Genomic DNA, 20,700 nt, shown 5'->3' on the forward strand with positions numbered 1-20,700 from the left:
AGGATATTTACAGCTGGCTAGTGGTAGTTCTAGTAGAAGCAGCACAGGAAATACTCAAAATGAAAAGAATTAAAAAAAACATTTCTCAAAACTTAGGCACCAGTCTCTGAATGAAAGAAAACACAAAATACTTAATATAATCAATGGTAAAAGGTCCCACACTGAGGTATGTTAGTATACTAGGGATAAAGCAAACCTCTTGCAAGCTTCCAGAAAGGAAGTAGTGATGGTGGTGGTGATTGTGGTTGGAACAGGTTATTTTATACATGAAGAATCTGGAATCAGAGTAGTTTCAGATTTCTCAATAATAACACTGAAAACTGTTATATTAATTATTAATATTATTGTTATTAGCAATTATGTAACATTTACAATGTTGGCACGATTTTTGAGAACTTTTTTGTTAGAGGATTTTTTCTTGATAAAGAGCTTTATTTTCTGACAAAAAATTTAGGAGGATTTCAAGATATATCTTATGTTTCCTATTTAAATTCTCTTCAGGTTGGCAGGGAACATTTCCTAAGAAACTGCCATTTGGGATTTTTGAATATAGGAGTAGGTTTGAGATTATAAATATACCACCATGTTTGATCCCTGATGTAGCTTTTTAATTTGGAACACAGGCTTAAGGAGAAAAAAATCCTAGTTTTTTTGCAAGAAGGATGATTTAACTTTAATCAAATAAAATTTTCTATTTAGTGTTATCTATCCTTAACTAGATTATGTATGTGGTGTGCTCAGTTGCTCAGTCATGTCTGACTCTGCGACCACATGGACTATAGCCCACCATGCTCCTCTGTCCATGGAATTTTCCAGGCAAGAACACTGGAATGGGTTGCCATTTCCTTCTCCAGCACATCTTCCTGATCCAGGTATTGAACCAGGCTCCCCTGCATTGCAGGCATATTCTTTACCACCTGAGCCACCTGGGTTGTATACAAATTAATGAAAAGGAGTTCATTTTTATTGCCATTATACCCTCAAGGGAAGGTGTGTGCGTGCTAAGTCGCTTCAGTTGTGTCTGACTATTTGCAACCCCATGGACTGTAGCCCAACAGGCTCCTCAGTCTATGGAATTCTCTAGGCAAGAATATTGGAGTGGGTTGCCATACCCTCCTCCAGAGGATCTTCCTGACCTAGGGATCGACCCCTGGACTCCCGCATTTCAGGCAGATTCTTTACTGTATGTGCCACCAGGAAAGCCCAAGAATGACATAATGATGTGCATACATACTAAGTCAAGGGAAGGTAAGAGTTTGTTTATTTGTTAAAGAAAACTTTTAATCACATAAACCCGTAACTTTCTTACTTGCAAGCCTAGTTGTATTAATTTGGATAAGTGAATTGGTTTGATAAACAATCCTAGAATCTCAGTGACTTAGCATGCTGAAGTTTTATTTATAGTTCAGCTCACTGTCCAAGGGTTGTTGAGGCAACCTCCAAACAGTGGCTCCTACCATCTTCTAAGGCCTTTGATCTTCTGTTTGGTCCTTCGTAGCTTATGGGGAGAAGACAGTGAGAGCATGGGGGATTCTCAGGGAAGTGTTAGGAGCCAGGGCTTTTCACTACTTTTGCTCATATTCCATTGGCCATTACTAGTTCCACGGGTATACCCAAGGTGGGTAGATCCAGAAACATAGTCTAATAGTCTGACAGTGTGAGAGAATTGCATAGGATTGTGGTCTCTGTCCCTAGTATCACAATTCTATACTTAAAAATATAAATTAATGATTAATTTTGTAATGGATTCTCTTGGATAGAAAACTGTGAATTGCTATTGAGTCCATCTTTTTGTGTTTTGTTTAAGCAAGGTGTAAAGGAACAGTTTTATGATTAAATAATGTTTGGTAGTCTATTAGCATGAAAGAAATATAAGCAGAATTAAGATGATTAATGAGACTTGAAGCAATTTTATGTATTCTCTTCCTCCTTTGATAAAAGATTTCAGGTGAAATTCAGCAAGCACACATAGTAAAAGTGCTATACAGAAAGGAAAATTAGGATGAGGAGAAACAGGAATATAGATAAAAAGTTAAGACTATTCAAAAGAAAAACATATGGTTACAGTTTGGTGAAATTTCAGATTTATCAGTTACTAATATATCTGAAAGAGATGGGAATACCAGACCACTTGACCTGCCTCTTGAGAAACCTGTATGCAGGTCAGGAAGCAACAGTTAGAACTGGACATGGAACAACAGACTGGTTCCAAACAGGAAAAGGAGTACATCAAGGCTGTATATTGTCACCCTGCTTATTTAACTTATATGCAGAGTACATCATGAGAAACGCTGGGCTGGATGAAGCACAAGCTGGAATCAAGATTGCCGGGAGAAATATCAATAACCTAAGATATGCAGATGACACCACCCTTATGGCAGAGAGTGAAGAGGAACTAAAAAGCCTCTTGATGAAAGTGAAAGAGGAGAGTGAAAAAGTTGGCTTAAAGCTCAACATTCAGAAAACTAAGATCATGGCATCTGGTCCCATCACCTCATGGGAAATAGATGGGGAGACAGTGGAAACAGTGTCAGACTTTATTTCTTTGGGCTCCAAAATCACTGCAGATGGTGATTGCAGCCATGAAATTAAAAGAGGCTTACTCCTTGGAAGGAAAGTTATGACCAACCTAGACAGCATATTAAAAAGCAGAGACATTACTTTGCCAACAAAGGTATGTCTAGTCAAAGCTATGGTTTTTCCAGTGGTCATGTATGGATGTGAGAGTTGGACTGTGAAGAAAGCTGAGCGCCGAAAAATTGATGCTTTTGAACTGTGGTGTTGGAGAAGACTCTTGAGAGTCCCTTGGACTGCAAGGAGATCCAACCAGTCCATCCTAAAGGAGATCAGTCCTGGGTGTTCATTGGAAGGACTGATGCTGAAGCTGAAACTCCAGTACTTTGGCCACCTCATGCAAAGAGTTCATTCATTGGGAAAGACCCTGATGCTGGGAGGGATTGAGGGCAGAAGAAGGGGATGACAGAGGATGAGATGGCTGGATGGCATCACCGACTCAATGGGCATGAGTTTGAGTCAACTCCGGGAGTTGGTGATGGACAGGGAGGCCTGGCGTGCTGCAATTCATGGGGTTGCAGAGTCGGACACGACTGAGCGACTGAACTGAACTGAACTGACTGAATATATAGTGATGGCTTCCTTGGTGGGTCAGCAGTAAAGATCTTGCCTCCCAGTGCAGGAGACAGAGGTTCGATCCCTGGATTGGGAGGATCCCCTGAAGAAGGAAATGGCAACCCATTCCAGTATTCTTGCCTCAGACATGACTTGGCAACTGAGTAGAAAGCAATATTTAGTGAGTACTTACTATTAGTGAACATTTGCAGAAAATCTGTGAGGAGATATAAAACATTCCATTAGGAATTACACCATGTAAAGAAAAAGAATTTAAACTATAAATTTAAACTTTTTATGTTGGTAAAACTTGTTAGTTGTAAAAATGTGAATATATTTAGTACCAAATTAAGACAATATCAAAAGTTAAGTATGCAGTCTTAAGTACAATCAAATTTGATCAAACACATCATTCTTATGTACCTTTTTATATCAAGTTCCTTCTGTGTTATGAAATCTAGCTCATAATGTTAGCCCATTATATAATTTAGTCAAATAAGTTTTTAAAGATTCCATGGTATTGTAATAGCAACTTGTGGTAATTGAAAGAATAGTTGGGTCACTTTAGACAGTTACAATTTTAGACAGTTACAATCCAAAAGAAATTATACATATAATTAACATTCAATAAGCATATAAACAAATAGCCATAAGTCAGAGGAGAATTTAAATTGGTGGTGGTTTTGGTGACAGTGGTGGAAAGTTTTATAGAGTATTAAGTGTCTAATGTGTATTAGATGTCTATACACATTAACCTGGAACACAGAATCTTAAAACATAGCAAATTACCCCAGAGTTTACCATCTTAATACAAAATACTTGTGATTTCACAGAGATTATGAAAGTCAAGAATCCAAGAGAAGCTTAGCTTGTTAGTTCAGGCTTAGGGTCTCTGAGGAGGTGACAGTTAAGCTGTTGGCCGGGACACGTAACTGGACTGGAAGGTCTAAACCACAACTCGTCATGTGGCCGTTAGCAGGCGGCTTCGGGTCCTCACTATGTTGGCTTCTCCACTGGCCTGCTTGTGAAACATCTTCCCCCAGAACAAGTGATCTGGGAGAGAGAGAGACCAAGGTAGAAGCCAGGGTGTCATTTTAAACCAAATCTCAGAAGTGACACACCATCATTTCTGCCTTATGTTGGTCACAGAGACTAATTCTGGTGTGTTGTGAAAGGAAGAGTTATACAAGAATGTGAATACCAGGAGGCAGGCATCAGGGGGCACCACTTTAGAGGCTAGCTGCTGCCACAGTTGAAGTTAACCTTTAGCTTTGACTAAGAAAAAAAGGTGGAGGAGACAGAAAAGGTATCTTGTTCCATAGTGCATGCCCAGCAGGAGACACTTGGGTGCAGTGAACCTACTATTGGTGACGTTGAGAAGAAAGGGCTGGCATCTCAAGCTGGGGACTCGTTAAAGATAAAAAAGTAAAAGGGACCATTTGAAGGTGAAAAATCACACTTTGATCCAGAAAGCAGTGGGATTCTTTGGAGGATTTTGCGTGATAAAGTGCTGTTTAAGTAATCATCAAGGAAGGTTATGTCAGCTGTGCACAGAACCTTAAAGAGAAAAATAAAGGTGACATTGTTTTAGGAGTCACATAAGGAGATGTGGCACTGTTCCTCCAGTGCTGCCGTTGCTGAAAAGCACTCTCCGTTTTCTGTTTGAAAAATAATCTGACTTCTGACATAACTGATTTGGCTTCCTACATGAGCCATCCGTGTAATTTGCTGCTTGAATCCAGAATGGCTCTCCCTTGGAAGTACTCGATCGTCTCTACTTCTGAAGCAGGTTGTGGTTGGAGCAAAACTTAGCCAAGTGTGACAGCTTGAATCTTATGCTGTGAATAAATATCAATATATTTCCTCACTCTTGAAAAATTGTTTCAAGAAGAACTGAGGTTTATTTACTCATTGCAGTTATAATGTTTAGATGATTTTGTGGTTCTATATTATGAATACTTTAAAATTTAATTCATATGTTAATGTTAAGCTATAGATGCTATTAAGACAAATATTTTAATATTTTATAAAATTTATATGATAATATTTCTGAAGTTTTAAGGTGCTCTCTTGGATTTTTCTTTCATTCTCTGCAGGGTTCGAGGCTTCTGGACCCCAGCTTTTGCCAGTCAGAGCACTTAATGAAGTCTTCATTGGGGAGAGTTTATCATCCAGGTACTTATAAACTTGTCATCTTGAGTTTGAAATTTAATATTTTAGTAATTTTAAGCTATTTATTAAATTTCTACCACCTAAGATTTGTGAATAATTAATACTATATAAGAAAAATGAATTATTAAATGAAATATTTCCACACCTTTGTACACATTAATACATGTTAAGAAGAAAGAAAGTTTCACTACCAAAAATGTTCGTGAAGCCCTACATTAAACAAAGTTACTCAGATTTCTTTACTGCATTATTTCCCTGAGCCTTTCATCTGTTATATAGGTGCTTTATAAATGTTTAAGAGAATGATATATAGGCATATATTTGCAGTTGATATAAAACTTTCATCTTATAGACTGTTCATATTAAAATTTCCCTACTGATTGTCTTAATGTTTCATAAAGCTGATTTATTTATTTGCTTGTTTTGATCCAAAATCCAGTTAAGGAGAACACAAAAATATTACTTATTTTTTAAATAAATCTTGTTTATTTGGCCATCATAGCCCTTTAGATTGAATTAAGAATAGCTTTTAGTCCCATCCCTGTTTTGTCATTTATGATTTTTACATTTTTGAATGGTCTAAGCCAGTTGCAGAATATTGGCAGAATATTCCTTAATTTAGATTTGTATGATTTTTTTTTCTCTGCATGATAAAATTCAGACTAAGCATTTTTGACAAGAATGCTGCATAAATAATGTTGATCCTTTTCAGTGCAACATCATAAGGCAAGAGTATTGGCAGCTTAAGATTTGTAACCATTATTACCAAAAATTAAGGTTAGTGAAGTTCTTCAGTAGGAATATAAAAACATAGTATATGTTTTATTACTGATAAAATCTATTTTGTGAGTGTTGAATATAACTTAGGCTTAAATTGTCAGCAGAATATTTTTGCATAAAATTTATTGTGTGACACTAGTTACCAGCTGTAAAATGACTGCCATAATGTAAAGTTAATTTAACTCTTGGTGGTACATTTAGAACTTTCTTTCTCATTTTTGTTGTTGTTATAAGGGAGTTAGGGATGGAAAATTAGAGATAAATCTATATTCTACTCTCCTGCTACCAGAACTGTGTGATCTTTTGAAGGTCATGTAATTGATTCCCTGAGAGTTTCAAATTTTCTGAAATTCTCTTCATTATAAGTCATATCCTTTTATAGTAAGTTTAATTATGGTAAGAAAAATTTTTCTTAAAAAAACCACATTTTAGCCATTAACTTACTGCTGGAGGTAGTATTGAAGAGAACAAAGCCTGATTCAACAGAATGATTTGAATTATTTTTTTGAGTTGTAATTATTTTGATTAATATAATTTTAAATTTATGCAGTGAGATATATTGCACACCTGCTGTGTGAACTAGGAATATAAAAACAAATAAGATAAAAGTAGCTGTGTCTTAATGTTTTAGAAGCTGGTAAAATACATAATTAAAAATTATTAAAAGTAAAATGTATTCTTCAAGAAATCAAATAAAAATATATACTTTAAAGAACGTAAAAATATGGTAAAGTGTAAAGATGTGCTTATTTTAATATAGTAAGACTTATGCAGCAACAGAAAAAACTATAGCATATCAAGTTTAAAGCAATATGGAAATGAGTAATGGATACATTTATGTCATAAGAGAGAAGGAGGAGAATATAACAGTGATATAATTTCATCACTATTGCTAAAGACAGGCAATCCTTAAAATGAGATTGGAAAAAGTCTCCATTAAAATAAATAGATGACAAAGGTAAAGATGTTTTGTGAGTTTATGCTTATTCAAGGGAAGCCATTTAAGGGCTTACATTATTCTGTTTGTATATTTTGAAGGTCATAACTTCTGAGAGCTTCTACTAGCGTTGCTTTATGATTTGTACTTACTAAAAAATAACTTACAAAAGGAGGAAAATTGGGATCAATGATTGACTTAGGGAAATTCAGTGAAGTCCCATTAGGAGGTGTTAGATCGAATGCTTCTATTTTCTGTGGTGGCAGTGCTTTGGTTGGTTTACCCCTGATGTCCGATGCTGGTTCTTTTTGTGGTCTTGGATGCCTCACCTGATTATCTTTACTAAGATTAAGGACAGCAGTGGGTGGGCTTCTGATGCTATTGAGAAAGCCTTAACTACTGGAAATATTAGAAATTACTTGGAAAGATTCTATGACACAGACCCTTGGGCAGAAAGGAAACGAACACTTCCTGAATGCCTGCTGCGTCTCAGGCACTGCATGTTGTGTATGTTGTCACATGTATGCTCACAGCAACTCTGTGGGAAAAGTGGTTGTATTTCTCAGTGAAAAAACTGAGATTTGGAGAATTCAAATCACTTGGCCAAGCTCATATATTTAATTTAGCATCAGAACCATCATGTAAACCCAGCATTTCTAATTCCAGATCCAGTATTGAGTTGTCATGAGAACTTATTACTTATATTTTGAACTGCCCTGCCTGTACATGCCTTCCTCCTGGCAGTGCTATTTCAAGGCCATCTTGTATTATTTCTTATATAGTGTCTTATTTATTGCTTAAAGCAGTAAACAATACTCTAAATAGTTGGTAATTATTACTGTAAAATTTCTGACCTGCATACTAGAATGTAAACTTCTAGAAGATTGTGTCTATTACATTTACTATTAAATCCCTAGGACCTTGCACAGTGCTTATTAAAACATATTAGGCACTTAATAAATATTTACAGATTGAATAAATATTGATGCTATCATTATCTCCATTTTATAGGGCAGTCTGTGGCTCAGAGAGGTGAAGTAGATTGCCCCAGGTCACACAATTAATAAACAACAGAGCCGGGCTAAGCCTGTGTTCTTCTTCAGTGTGTGCAGTAGAATTGTAGTCTTCCTGTAAACTGAAGTGCTTTGCTTGGAAAATGTGAAGTGCGGCAATATTATTCCTGCCTCATTTATAATGTTCTTAAACTTAAGAACATTTTAAAAGCCCAATTTTTTTCTTTTCTCCTATTTGTTCTAACCTAGAATGTCTTATTCTTGGGCTGTAGCAGTGGACAATTTAAGAAGAAGTATACCCACTCTAAAGGGACTGTGAGTTTTATTGCTGCCTTAAAAAAATAATTTCCCTGAAACCAAAATTCTGAGTTGACTAATCTCGATAAACTTGCATGTAAGAATGACACTAAATTTGCTCTTTGTTTTGGACTCAACGTCTCTCTCCTGACTTTTCTTTCTCTTCACCTCTTTTTTTTTTTCTGTCCCCACTTACCTCTAATCTCTGGTTTCTACATGATTCTGGCATAATAGCAGCCATTCCAATGGATTTGGCTGACTTGTCTGTATTGTATATAATAGACTAATGTACCTAAAATTCTTAATTTTCTAGGAAGACATAACAAAGCTATGAAATAGATTAAATGTGAATATTAGACTTGCTGTCTTTTATTTTTAAAGAGAATGCTGACTTCAGAGAAAAAACGACTTGGAGTTATATCATATGAAGCATTCACAAACCACGAGCTTGGCAGGAGAAAATGAAAGGGTTAGAATAAGAGATAAATTACCCATTGAATGTTAATATTTGCAGGCATGTCTAATAATTGTTATTGTTTTGAAAAGCTATATTTTGTTAAGGGTTTATTTTAGCTTTTTTATTTGCTGGATAAAAGTAACTCAGTGTTGACTGTTGACACCATTATTTTAAGACATAGTTCACAAAATAGACTTCTGTATGTTTCAGAAGCTCTTTGAATAGTTACAAATCACTTAAACATTCATGCAGTTAGAAAGTGGTGTCATTTTTTTTTTTTTTTGCTGGTGTCAGAAAACCCAGTTGATTCCATGTTTATTAAATAATCTTAGGAATATAAATCTTTAAAAAAAATCACAGTTCTTATTTTATCCCTTGTTTTGTTCACTGGTCCAGGACTGCTTGAGATTTTTCTTTAGAACCTAATTGTCTCTGCTAGCTTACTGTCAATTCAAAAGGCACATTAGTACATAACTTGAGAAACAAGAGTTAAGTAGAAACGGTTGGTAACTTGAAGGATTAGATGCAGACTTAGATGTTTCAAGGACTAGCTCCTGAGAATGAAACTCCCCTAGGAATGGTATTTCTTTTTGAATTCTGAAATCATCTTCTGTATGTTTCCATAGCAGTGCTAGGTAAAAATTCATAAGAAGCTCTTGTTTGAAATCTTAAAGGAAGGAGGCACATATAGGTCAGAGAAGGATGTAGACACATAGATATTTTTGAATTTTTTTCACTTAATCAGTATTGGAATTAGCATCATGATATGTGTCCCTACTAAGTCAGGTATGTCTAAGTCAGGATGACCCACTTAGATTTCATCAGCTCTGAAAAAGATACTTTATCTCATTTACCATGAGACATAAGTTCCACAAATCCAGTTTTATATTCTCAATTCATAGGGCTTCCTACTACGAGATTTCAGTTGATGATGGTCCATGGGAAAAACAGAAGAGCTCTGGGCTCAATTTGTGTACTGGAACAGGATCAAAGGCCTGGTGAGTAACTTGGAATGTTATCAACTTTTGTGAAATACTTTTAAGTAATATAATTTGCTTGCTGTCTCACATTGGTGTATCTGAGGCCTCTGATACGCAGGAAGGAGCCTGGCATTGATTTATTGGTTGGCTCAGTTTCTGTTTCACTCATCGATTGGGTCCAAGAGTCCAGCCTTGACTTATAGCTCAGCCTGGATCTGGTCATTCTTTATCTTCCTGCCCTAGGTTTGTAAAGAGAAAAAAGAAAATGAATGTTTCTAGGGAATGTATATTTTAAAAATGAATATTTTAAGTTATAAAGAAATGAAAACAAAGTACAGTACCAAAAAATCTGCCAGAAGTTTGTGCATTCAAGGCCTAATTGGAGATAACCTGGGACATCCCGAAACCTGCTTACCCTATGACCCCTCTCTGGAAAGTCTCTTCCACTTCTTGGCACACACATGCCTATGCCTCCCTGACTTTTATCTGTAGCCATCATCTCTCTTGAGTACAGGCTCATATTGTAAAATTACCTACTAGCTACACAAGGGTGTTAATAGCACTTCAGATTCAACACATTCAAAACTGAATTTATTGTCTTCAGTTGTTCTCCTGGGTTCCCTGTCTTGCTGAATAATCACTGTTACCCTTGAGTTCATAGTCTCAGGAAAACACATTATTCCTTAAAGCCTGGTTCTTAACTCTGGGTCTTCCTGTTCTCCCTCTGTACTTAGCAGTCTCTGAATCCTGTCGGATATACTTCAGAAATTCTAGCCCCTGCTTTTCAGTTTCTATGGCTGTTTCTTGGTGTCGGCCCCCATCTTTTTAGTGAACATTCTTTGTGCGTCACCTTGCTTTTTCAGACTGTTATTCATAACTCCTACCACAGAGTAATATTTCCATAATGTAGATAGATCTCACTATTTCCCTTCTGTGCTTTAAAACTTTCTTGACTATGTTCACATTATTCAGACTGTCATATGAAGCCCTTTAAATATGAGCTAAGGTTCCTTGCCAGCCTACTGCGGCCTGACCCTAAACCATTACAGTGCAGGCTCTGCAGGCTACTTGCAATTCTTAGCACAAGCCATGTTCTCTCTGGGCTTTTTGTTTTTGTTCAATGTACCTTCTTCCTGCATTGACTGCCTGAACATTTTCCACTTTCCATCTACTGGCTAAAAATTCCAGTCTTCAAATGTCAGTTAAATGTCAAAATCTTTGCTTAAGACATTGTTCTTTTCATAAGTCTAATTAATCAGTCCCTTTTTTTGCTCTTACCCAGCACTTTTTCCTCATAGCACTGTTACAGCATTTAGCACATAATTAGTTTCTAGTAAATTCATACCCAGTTAGTTTGAGCAACTTGAGGCACATGGGATGGTGACTAGTGACTTTTTTTTCTGCTTGATTCTTTATTTGCTTAGCACAGTACTTCATACTTATTCACTTAAAATGCCTGTTTTGAATAAATGACTACAGGCTCACAAATACAGCTAAAACAGTGCTTATCAAACTAAGTTTGAATTCTTTAAAATTGAGTTTTATTTCCCCTACCACGCACCTTATAGTTGAGGCCTGTGTTGATGTTGCATTTGAATAAGTATGGCTTAGATTAGAAGTTCGTCTTTTCTGTGTGGCTTATTAAAACCTGCTTATTCTCAGCGCTCTAGTGCAGAGCCAGCTCTCTAACCGTATCCTGTCCCTGCCGCCTTGTCCACTTAGGCCCGTTTCTTTTCTACTCAGCCTTATGCAGCTTGCTTGCTTCTGACGTGTTCTACTATCCTGTTACTACCGATAATTCTTTCATTATGATTGCATTTCCCTTGTATCATTTGATCTTTTTTCTCTTCAGAGAGTAAGGGGAGAAAAGAGAAGCATTGGGGGAGAAGAGAGAAGGCTAGGGATCAGAGGTACTGAGGGAAAGCTTATACATTCTATACCTTACATTAATAATTTCAACTTACTGCAGTACCATCTTTGAGCACTTTCTTTGTCCCAAGTAAGTATATTATCTTACTTAAATTCTCAAGAATACTCTGAGATTAGTTAGTTTTATTTTCACTGATAGAGTATAAAAAGTCTCAAAAGTTAACTGACTTGCCCAAAGCCATGTGGCTTATAAATGGAGGAGGTAGGATTTAATTTCAGGGCTTAACTCTAAACCATAGACTTTCTGAGCCACAGAAGGAGGAAAAGCTTGGAAGGTCTCCTGTGGGAGGTTATGAGAAGTATTGCCCATGATCAGTTCAGTTCAGTTGCTCAGTCCTGTCCGACTCTTTGAGACCCCATGAACTGCAGCATGCCAGGCCTCCCTGTCCATCACCAACTCCCGGAGTCTACCCAAACCCATGTCCATCGAGTCGGTGATGCCATCCAGCCATCTCATCCTCTGTCGTCCCCTTCTCCTCCTGCCCTCAATCCCTCCCAGCATCAGGGTCTTTTCCAATGAGTCAACTCTTTGCATGAGGTGGCCAAAGTATTGGAGTTTCAGCTTCAGCATCAGTCCTTCCAATGAACACCCAGGACTGATCTCCTTTAGGATGGACTGGTTGGATCTCCTTGCAGTCCAAGGGACTGTCAAGAGTCTTCTCCACAGTTCAAAAGCATCAGTTCCTCGGCGCTAAGCTTTCTTCACAGTCCAATTCTCACATTCATACATGACCACTGGAAAAAACATAACTTTAACTAGATGGACCTTTGTTGGCAAAGTAATGTCTCTGCTTTTTAATATGCTATCTAGGTTGATCATAACTTATTTTGGGGGGCTCCAAAATCACTGCAGATGGTGACTGCAGCCATGAAATTTAAAGACGCTTACTCCTTGGGAGGAGAGTTGCCCATGATAGTCACTCTTATTCCTTTAGCTGGAATGTAGTTACATGCTGTGTGGCTAGAGGGGTGGGAAATACAGCCTAATCATGTGTCTGGGAGGGTGGGGGGAAGAGCTCAGGGATTAGCTGTCCCATCTTTGCATTTCCAGAAATTCTTGCACAAGACATAGGATGTGGTGGTTCTGTTGCACAACAAGCGTCTGTGCATCATCGCGGTGTCAGTCACCTCAGTGCTCTTCCCGGTTAGAATGTGTTTGCAGCACACGGTAGAGAAGTACCACGGAGCAGGATCGTTTATGTTTCCATGAGTTCTTAAGCCTGTTCCCAGTCCTCCTCCTCTGTACATTCTGTCCCAGAAGGCCTAATTAAGGATGAAGAGGTGTTCTTAAGTAAAAAGAAAGTTTTACTAGCTGATGAAGATATGAGACTCTTTGCCTTTCAATTCGGTTGTCTTTAGTAGAAGTTATGTCTGATTTCACATCAGAACTCTTACAGTGGTAAAGGTTGTAGATCTAAGGAAAAAGTTGTTGTTTGCTGGCTCACACCTGCTTTGGCATATAGTTTGTCTTTGATGTAGAATGTAAACCACTCCTAAGGGTAGATTGAATTGGCTGAGATTTAGATTACGCCCACAGGAAATTAGTTTTAATTTGACCCCAACTCAGATAACTTAGTTTGTATTGACTTGTGGTGTTCCTAATAAGTCATAGTTCTAGGAGTGTTAGAACATGTCTTGTAAGATTTCTGTTCTCTTAAACTAAGTCTTAACTATAGTAAAGATACATGAATCACTATTACCTTTTGCCCTTTACATATTTTATTTCAGTGGAACCCTATTAGCAGCTTATTTTTCTGTGACTTTAAAATAGAATCCTAAAACAGTAATGAGGAATTAAGAGTGTAACTCATACAGATTTCCTTGTACTTGACATTTTCGTTGAGTTCTTGCCAAGAGCCAGATACTGCCCCCAGTGCCTTATGGCTTGTAGTGTGTGACTGTAGTAATGCTAATGAGATGGGTTTTGTGAACCTCATGCCGAACAAGAAGAAAGTCACAGCTCTTGAAGTATTTTGCCTTCTACCACATAGTAAGTGTGAGCAAGAGGCGAGAACGGAGCTTAGGGTGTTTGGAATGTGAAGTTGGAGGGTGAGTAATGGTGAAATAGGCTAGGCAAGGGCCATATTTTAGATTTATTTTTTTTAGCATAAGGGTATGGTCTGTGAATGACTCTAGTTTTTTAATGTAAAAATTTGTATATCTGCATTTTTCTTAAGAGAATGTCCAAAGTGTTTTCACATTTCTCAAAATACAGAGAGTATAGGATTAGAGCAGGTATATGGAGCATCTCTTATTCTTCCTCCCTGAAAATGTTAAGAGCCCCTGAATTAGGTTTAGAGTTGTGTGACTATGCAGTACTGTTCCTTTTTGAAGGAGCATCTACTGGGAGGAGGTAGAGGCAGGAGGAGAATTCTAAATTAGCTGGAAGAGTTGTGTTTTTTTTTTTTTTTTAAAAAAAAAAAACCTTTCCTTAACCACCTTTTTAGACCTTACGTGGTTAAGGGTCTAACCACTTTTTAAAAGTTGCTGCTTTTAAAAGTTACTTATGTTTGTGGTAATGTTTGTTCTTAAGTGGTTACTCATGGCATCTTGCTAAAACTTTCTCACCTTCAGAAATGATTTTATAATTTAAAGAAACACATGTTTAAAAACTGTGTTAGGACTTCCCTGGTGGTCCAGTGGTTAAGAATCCGCTTGCCAGTACAGGGGACACAGGTTTGATCCTTCATCTGGGAAGATTAAACATGCTGTGGAGCAACTAAGCCCGTGTGCCACAGCTACTGAGCCTGTACTCTGGAGCCCCGGGAGCCGCAACTACCGAAGCCTGTATGCCCTAGAAACCCGTGCTCTGCAACAAGGGAAGTCACCATAGTGAAAAGCCCATGCACCACAACAGAGTAGCCCCCACTCGGCATAAATAGAGAAAAGCCCACAAGCAACAATGAAGACTCAGCGCAGCCAAAAAGTAAAAAATAAATAAAAATTTAAAAAATAAAAAATATGTTAAATAATACAAAGGGGATACAATGAAAAGCTGGTTTCTTTCATTTTATATTCTAGTACTAATCTCCAGCTATAACCACTCTCTATATTTTTTAATATAAGTAACACAAGGAAATTCTGTATATATATATATATATAGAACAGCTGACTCATTGGAAAAGTCCCTGATGCTGGGAAGGATTGAGGGCAGAGGGAGAAAAGGGTGTCAGAGGATGAGATGGCTGGACAGCATCACTGATGCAATGGACGTGGACTTGGGCAAACTTCGAGAGATGGTGAGGCCAGAGAGACTTGGTGTGCTGCAGTCCACGGGGTTGCAAAGAGTCGAACACAGCTGAGCGACTGAACAACAAAACACATACACATACGCACACTGTATAATGCTTTTGGCTTTTTAACTTAACATGTTGATCTCTTTCCACATTGGTATTATACATATGGTTATAGTTAGTCTTTTTAATATCTATGTGGTATTCAACTGAGTAGCTATATTTACCCAGCTTTCTGTGGTTTTGCTATTATAAACAATGCTTCTGTAAATATCCTTACACTTGTCTTTGTGTATTATATGTGCAAATATATTTTAGGATAAACTACAAGATTGAAGAATATGTTCATTTTAAATCTTAACAGAATTGTCTAATTGCAATTTATTTTTTATTTTTTTATTTTATTTTATTTTTTATTAGTTGGAGGCTAATTACTTCACAACATTTCAGTGGGTTTTGTCATACATTGATATGAATCAGCCATAGAGTTACACGTATTCCCCATCCCGATCCCCCCTCCCCTAATTGCAATTTTTATAATGCCATTAGTATATGGGCATACTTCTCTTCCCATACCCATGTCAATACATTATCAGTTTTTAATCTTTAAAATCTGAGAAGAATCTTGTTTTAATATCTCCTCAGGTATGAGTGAGACTGAACATATTTTCGTATGATCCCTGGACCATTAACCCATGTACTTTGCCTACTTTTAAAAACAATATGAGGTGGCTATTGTCTTTTGGGTATTTTTTTACCTGATAATTTCTAAGAGTTCTTTGAACATTAAGTAGATTATTCCTTTTTCATTTTTAGTATGTTTTTAGAACTAAAATAAGAAAAAATGTTTGTGGTATTTATTTGTAGGTCATTCAATATTAATAGAGTGGCACCTCAGGCTGTGGAAGATGTTCTAAATATTGGTGAGTACCAGATAGTTCTTATGTTACAATTATAATATGCTATATAATGTGTAGAGTTTATTGTATGTTAGCTATACAGTATGTTACAAAATATTTTATTTAATCAAGATATTTTCCCCCTTTCTTTTTCCAATAGCAAACCGACAAGGAAATTTAAGTCTTCCGTTGAACAGAGAATTGGTAGAGAAAGGTCAGTGACAAATGATCATAATCACTGACATTTTTAGTTAAGTTCTGTATATATTTTGAGGATGTTATCATGAAATGTACTTGTCTAATTAAGCAAAGCATAGTACTTTTTTGACTCCAACAATATAATACCCCTTAAAGTATATTGAATCAGTAGAAAGTTTAAGATGAAATTTTATTATTTTTATCAACCATGGAAATCTAACTTCTGTGTCAAAACAGTGTGATTGCAAACTTTTCCTGGGGAATAGGAAAATGTAGAAAAATACACATCAGGCAAATAGGAAATGTACACCTAAATTCAGTGTGCTATTAGTATCCTCCGAATGAGAAGGAATTCATTGAGCTGTGAATGCTTACCTTGACATTCACTAAAATGTTATCTTATCCTTTCGCTACATACTCCTGCCTAGTTATTTCAGCATTCTTTTAAGAGAACCAGTACTGCTGGAGAGAGGATACTTATCAGGGAATTTGAAGACCTGGGTTCCAATCCAGACCAGCCAGTCACTCACTGAAACAATGGGCAAGACTGTTTCTTTGCTCCTCTGCTTCCTCAACAGTGGAATGAGGGAGTAGACATATAGACTGCTGGGGAATTCTTCAAATTTGTTAAAAATTATTTTAAAAAATAATTAGTAAACTGGAAACCACATTCATTTGATTTGCATATGAAATTTTAACACACTAAAGTCTATTCATCTACCAGGATCATTTTCGAAAGTATGGACCACAAACTAAAGCTAAATAGTGTTGTCTCTGTTTAGTTGAAGAGTATCCTAAGATTTCAAGGTAAATTATTTAAAAAAAAAAACAAACAAAAATCCAAACTGTTTATAGTTGCCTTTACTTACCTGTGCTACAATTGTCATCCGTAAACATTTGAATTTGAGAGTTATCGTAACAGATGTGTTCATATTGATTGCCTTTAAAGTGATGTAGCAATACATCGTAAAGTATATTAACAGAGTCAATCATTTTATTTGCGTGTTTTAGATTCCCGTAAGACTTTCTTTGTTGAGATGGTTTGCCTTTAAAATAGTTTATAAACAGGACTAAATCTCTGTGGTTACTTTCAGGTCTGTAAAATGGATTGTTTTCTCCCTCTCTGATTTTGAGACCTAAAATATTATTTAAATCATGGCTTTGAGTTGGAATTAGTGTTAAATTTGTACCAAAGGAAGGAAAGTGAGGCATTTATAGTAATTGATTCTTCATTAGATAATTTCACTTAAAACAATGTATATAAAACAACTGAAATTTGTATCAGTTATATAAAGTAATTTAAGGGTATATATAAAATAGTGATTTTTCTTTTAATAAACATACTGCTTTACTGAATGAATATTATTCCTTTGAAGATTTGACTTATCTTCAGAAGCAATAGTGAATGCCAATGGTGCAGTCACTGTTACAGACACTTCATTTAATTCAAATGAAATTTTGGTATATAAGGTAGATTATCTGATAGTCTTGTGATGTCTTTTAACGTGGTGTTCAACTAAATGCTTTTTTCAAGCCCAGTTTCTTTGTACGGTTGTCTTTAACCAGTTTGTGCTCTGCATGCCAACTTTGTGTGCCTCTTGGTTAGGGAGAAAGTTGATCCCAAAGACTTGTAGAAATACCTCATGAACATTTTGGCATGATGTTCTGGAAAGGAACTTATTAGCAAGGGATTATGTCAACTCAAGTTCTATTTTTGAGTGCTTCAAACTAGTTTCTCTTTGTTTACTGACTTTACAGTCCTCCCTTCCCCCACCAAAGGTACCTATTTCTGCTATCCTGTGGGTGATGTAGGCTTCTGTGGGCTAATCTGGGAACATACTCCCTGTTTATAAGCATTTTTTTTTAATGGAGTTTGTCATGAGTTCCAAGAAACTTGCTGCCAAACAGACTTTTGGAATAGAGCTGCCTTTAAATTGGGGATGGCATCCATTCTCATTTTGCACTTCTCAGAAGTGACTGTTTTTCATTGAATGTGCTAATATTTGGCTTTTTTCCTTTATAGTAACAAACGAATATAATGAATCATTGCTCTACAGTCCAGAAGAACCAAAAATACTTTTCAGTATTCGAGAACCAATAGCAAACAGAATTTTCTCGAGCAGTCGTCAGCGTTGTTTCACCTCAAAGTAAGCTTCCACAGTCTTCTTGTATCTGTTTTCCTCCCTTGTAATTAATTATAAAGCACATTTGGCTGTGAAAGTATTCCGTTTCATTAAATCACTGCTTCAAACTTAATCATGCAGGAAAAGGAGAACCTGTGGAGCTAAAGCGGTATCATGCTAATAACCTGGGTAAAGTGATATTTTCTTTAAAACTTAGTTTCACTTTAGAGAAACTAAAATTTAACTGAATAGAAAGGACATGGTTATTTAATTGGGTAATGTGTGCTTGTTGTTTTTACTTTATTAAGTAAGACACAGTAAGATCGGATTGTCACTTCAAAAGAAACTGGAAAGCAACTTTTTTTTCATATAGTATGGAATAAAAGCAGGACATACATTCATATAAAGCCTAAATTGTGTAGCAACATAAAGGACTCATTTCTTTCAGCTTTTCCCTACAGCTGAATCTCCCACCCATGCCCATATCTATTAAATTTGCCACAGATTTTTTGTTTTGAGGGGAAGAAGATATACAAAAATGTTTATAATTTTTGTAAAGGTTGCCCAGTCTTCCAGACTGACAAGAAAACTTAACTATAGTTAGGGCTTCCCTGATAGTTCGCCTGGTGGGGAATCCTTCTGCAATGCAGGAGACCCCTGTTTGATTCTTGGCTCAGGAAGATCCCCTGGAGAAGGGGTAGGCTGCCCACTCCAGTGTTCTGGGGCTTCCCTGGTGGCTCAGATGAAAAAGAATTCACCTGTAACGCAGGGGACCTGGGTTTGATCCCTGGGTTGGGAAGATCCCCTTGGAGAAGGGAATGGCTACCCACTCCAGTATTCTTGCCTGGATAATTCCATGGACAAAGGAGCCTGGCAGGCTATAGTCCATGGGGTCACAAAGAGTCAGACACAACTAAGCGACTTTCACTTTCACTTTTCATCTCATGGCAAGCAAAGAATAGTTCAATTACAAATTGCTTCTTACAGTGTGCATGTACTTTTTTGAAAACACATAATTGATTTTTTCCAGGAAAGACATTAAAAAGGATAGTGATCATATTTTAAAATCACTTAATCATTTGAGAATTAATTTTGATTAATCAACAAATCTATACTCAGATTGGGTAAGTCTAAAAGATTCATTTAAATGCTTGCTCATATAAGTAGGAGAACAGCTTTATGACTTTGGTTGGAAACTATTTCGTAGCAACAGATTGACAAGTTGAACTAAATTAGAGTTATTAACTTATGTTAATCAAGGCACCATCGAGAAAATAAAGAGGCAGGCCACAGAGTGAAATAGTATCTATGTCCAGCAATGGACTCATATCCAGAATATATTACAAAAGTTCTTACAAGTCAGTAAGAAAGAAGGCAGGCAACCCCTTAGAAAAATGGCTGAAAGTCTTGGACAGGCATTTTGCAAAAGAGAATATCCAAATGGCTGATAAGTGTATAGAGAAACATCCTTGACCTTATTCATCTGAGAAATATAAATTAAAACTATATCATATAATACCATAGTCATGTAAGGATGTGAGAGATGGACCTTAAAAAAGGCTGAGTGCCAAAGAATTGATGCCTTTTGAATTGTGCTGGAGAAGACTCTTGAGAGTCCCTTGGACTGCAAGGAGATCCAACCAGTCCATCCTAAAGGAGATCAGTCCTGAATATTCATTGGAGGGACTGATGCTGAAGCTGAAGCTCCAGTACTTTGGCCACCTGATGTGAAGAGCTGACTGATTGGAAAACACCCTGATGTTGGGAAAGACTGAGGGCAGGAGGAGAAGAGGGTGACAGAGAATGAGATGGTTGGATGGCAGCATTGACTCAATGGCATGAGTTTGAGCAAACTCCAGGAGATAGTGAAGGACAGAGGAACCTGGCGTGCTGCAGTTCATGGGGTCGCTTAGAGTCAGATATGACGGAGCGACTGAACAAATACAATACCACACACACTCACCAGCCTAGCTAAAATACCAGTTGTTAATAAGGTGGAGCAACTACAACTTTTATATAAAAGTGGAGCAACTAGAACTTTTATATAAAACTTTTATACTGTTAGGAATAATATGGAAAATTGTTTGGCAGTTACCTACCAAAGCTGAATATAGGACGTGCAGTGACTCAGTGATTCTGCTCCAAGATATATATCCAGCAGAAGTATATACACTGACAGATAAATGTAGGCACCAAAGGACATACTCTAGAATATTCATAGCAGCAATGTTCCCAACAGATCAAAACCCTAATGTCCATGCATAGTAGAAGGGATACTTAAATTTTGGTATTTTCGTACAATGCAGGTGTTTTCAGACAACAATGAAAATGAACCCAGTGCTGCTACATATGATAACATGGATGATTTCACAAGCATACTATTGAGCAAAAGAAGCCAGATATAGACATATCTATTGTATTCTTTCATTTATATAGAATTTCAAGAATAGACAAAGCTATTATTACTATGGTGATTGAAATTAAGATAGTGGATATGCTTGGGAAGGAGGGGCTGGGAGTAGAGACTGGGAGATGGGTTAAGAGCAATGAGGG

At 36.8% G+C, this 20,700-nt stretch overlaps 1 protein-coding gene across 3 annotated transcripts in view; it reads left to right on the forward strand.

The window, feature by feature from the left end:
• NADK2 (NAD kinase 2, mitochondrial) overlaps window positions 1-20,700 on the forward strand; it is a 48,399-nt gene that overhangs the window by 25,125 nt on the left and 2,574 nt on the right. For 2 of the 3 annotated variants that reach the window (XM_061129947.1, XM_061129949.1), the window contains exons 7-12: window positions 5,226-5,304; window positions 8,281-8,346; window positions 9,688-9,783; window positions 15,795-15,850; window positions 15,987-16,040; window positions 18,048-18,171. In XM_061129947.1, the coding sequence (XP_060985930.1) occupies window positions 5,226-5,304; window positions 8,281-8,346; window positions 9,688-9,783; window positions 15,795-15,850; window positions 15,987-16,040; window positions 18,048-18,171 (475 nt within the window). The remainder of the gene's footprint in view (window positions 1-5,225; window positions 5,305-8,280; window positions 8,347-9,687; window positions 9,784-15,794; window positions 15,851-15,986; window positions 16,041-18,047; window positions 18,172-20,700) is intronic. The other variant, XM_061129948.1, reaches the window with a different exon arrangement.

This window comes from Dama dama, chromosome 25 (genome assembly GCF_033118175.1).
Source record: "Dama dama isolate Ldn47 chromosome 25, ASM3311817v1, whole genome shotgun sequence".
NCBI lineage: Eukaryota > Metazoa > Chordata > Mammalia > Artiodactyla > Cervidae > Dama > Dama dama.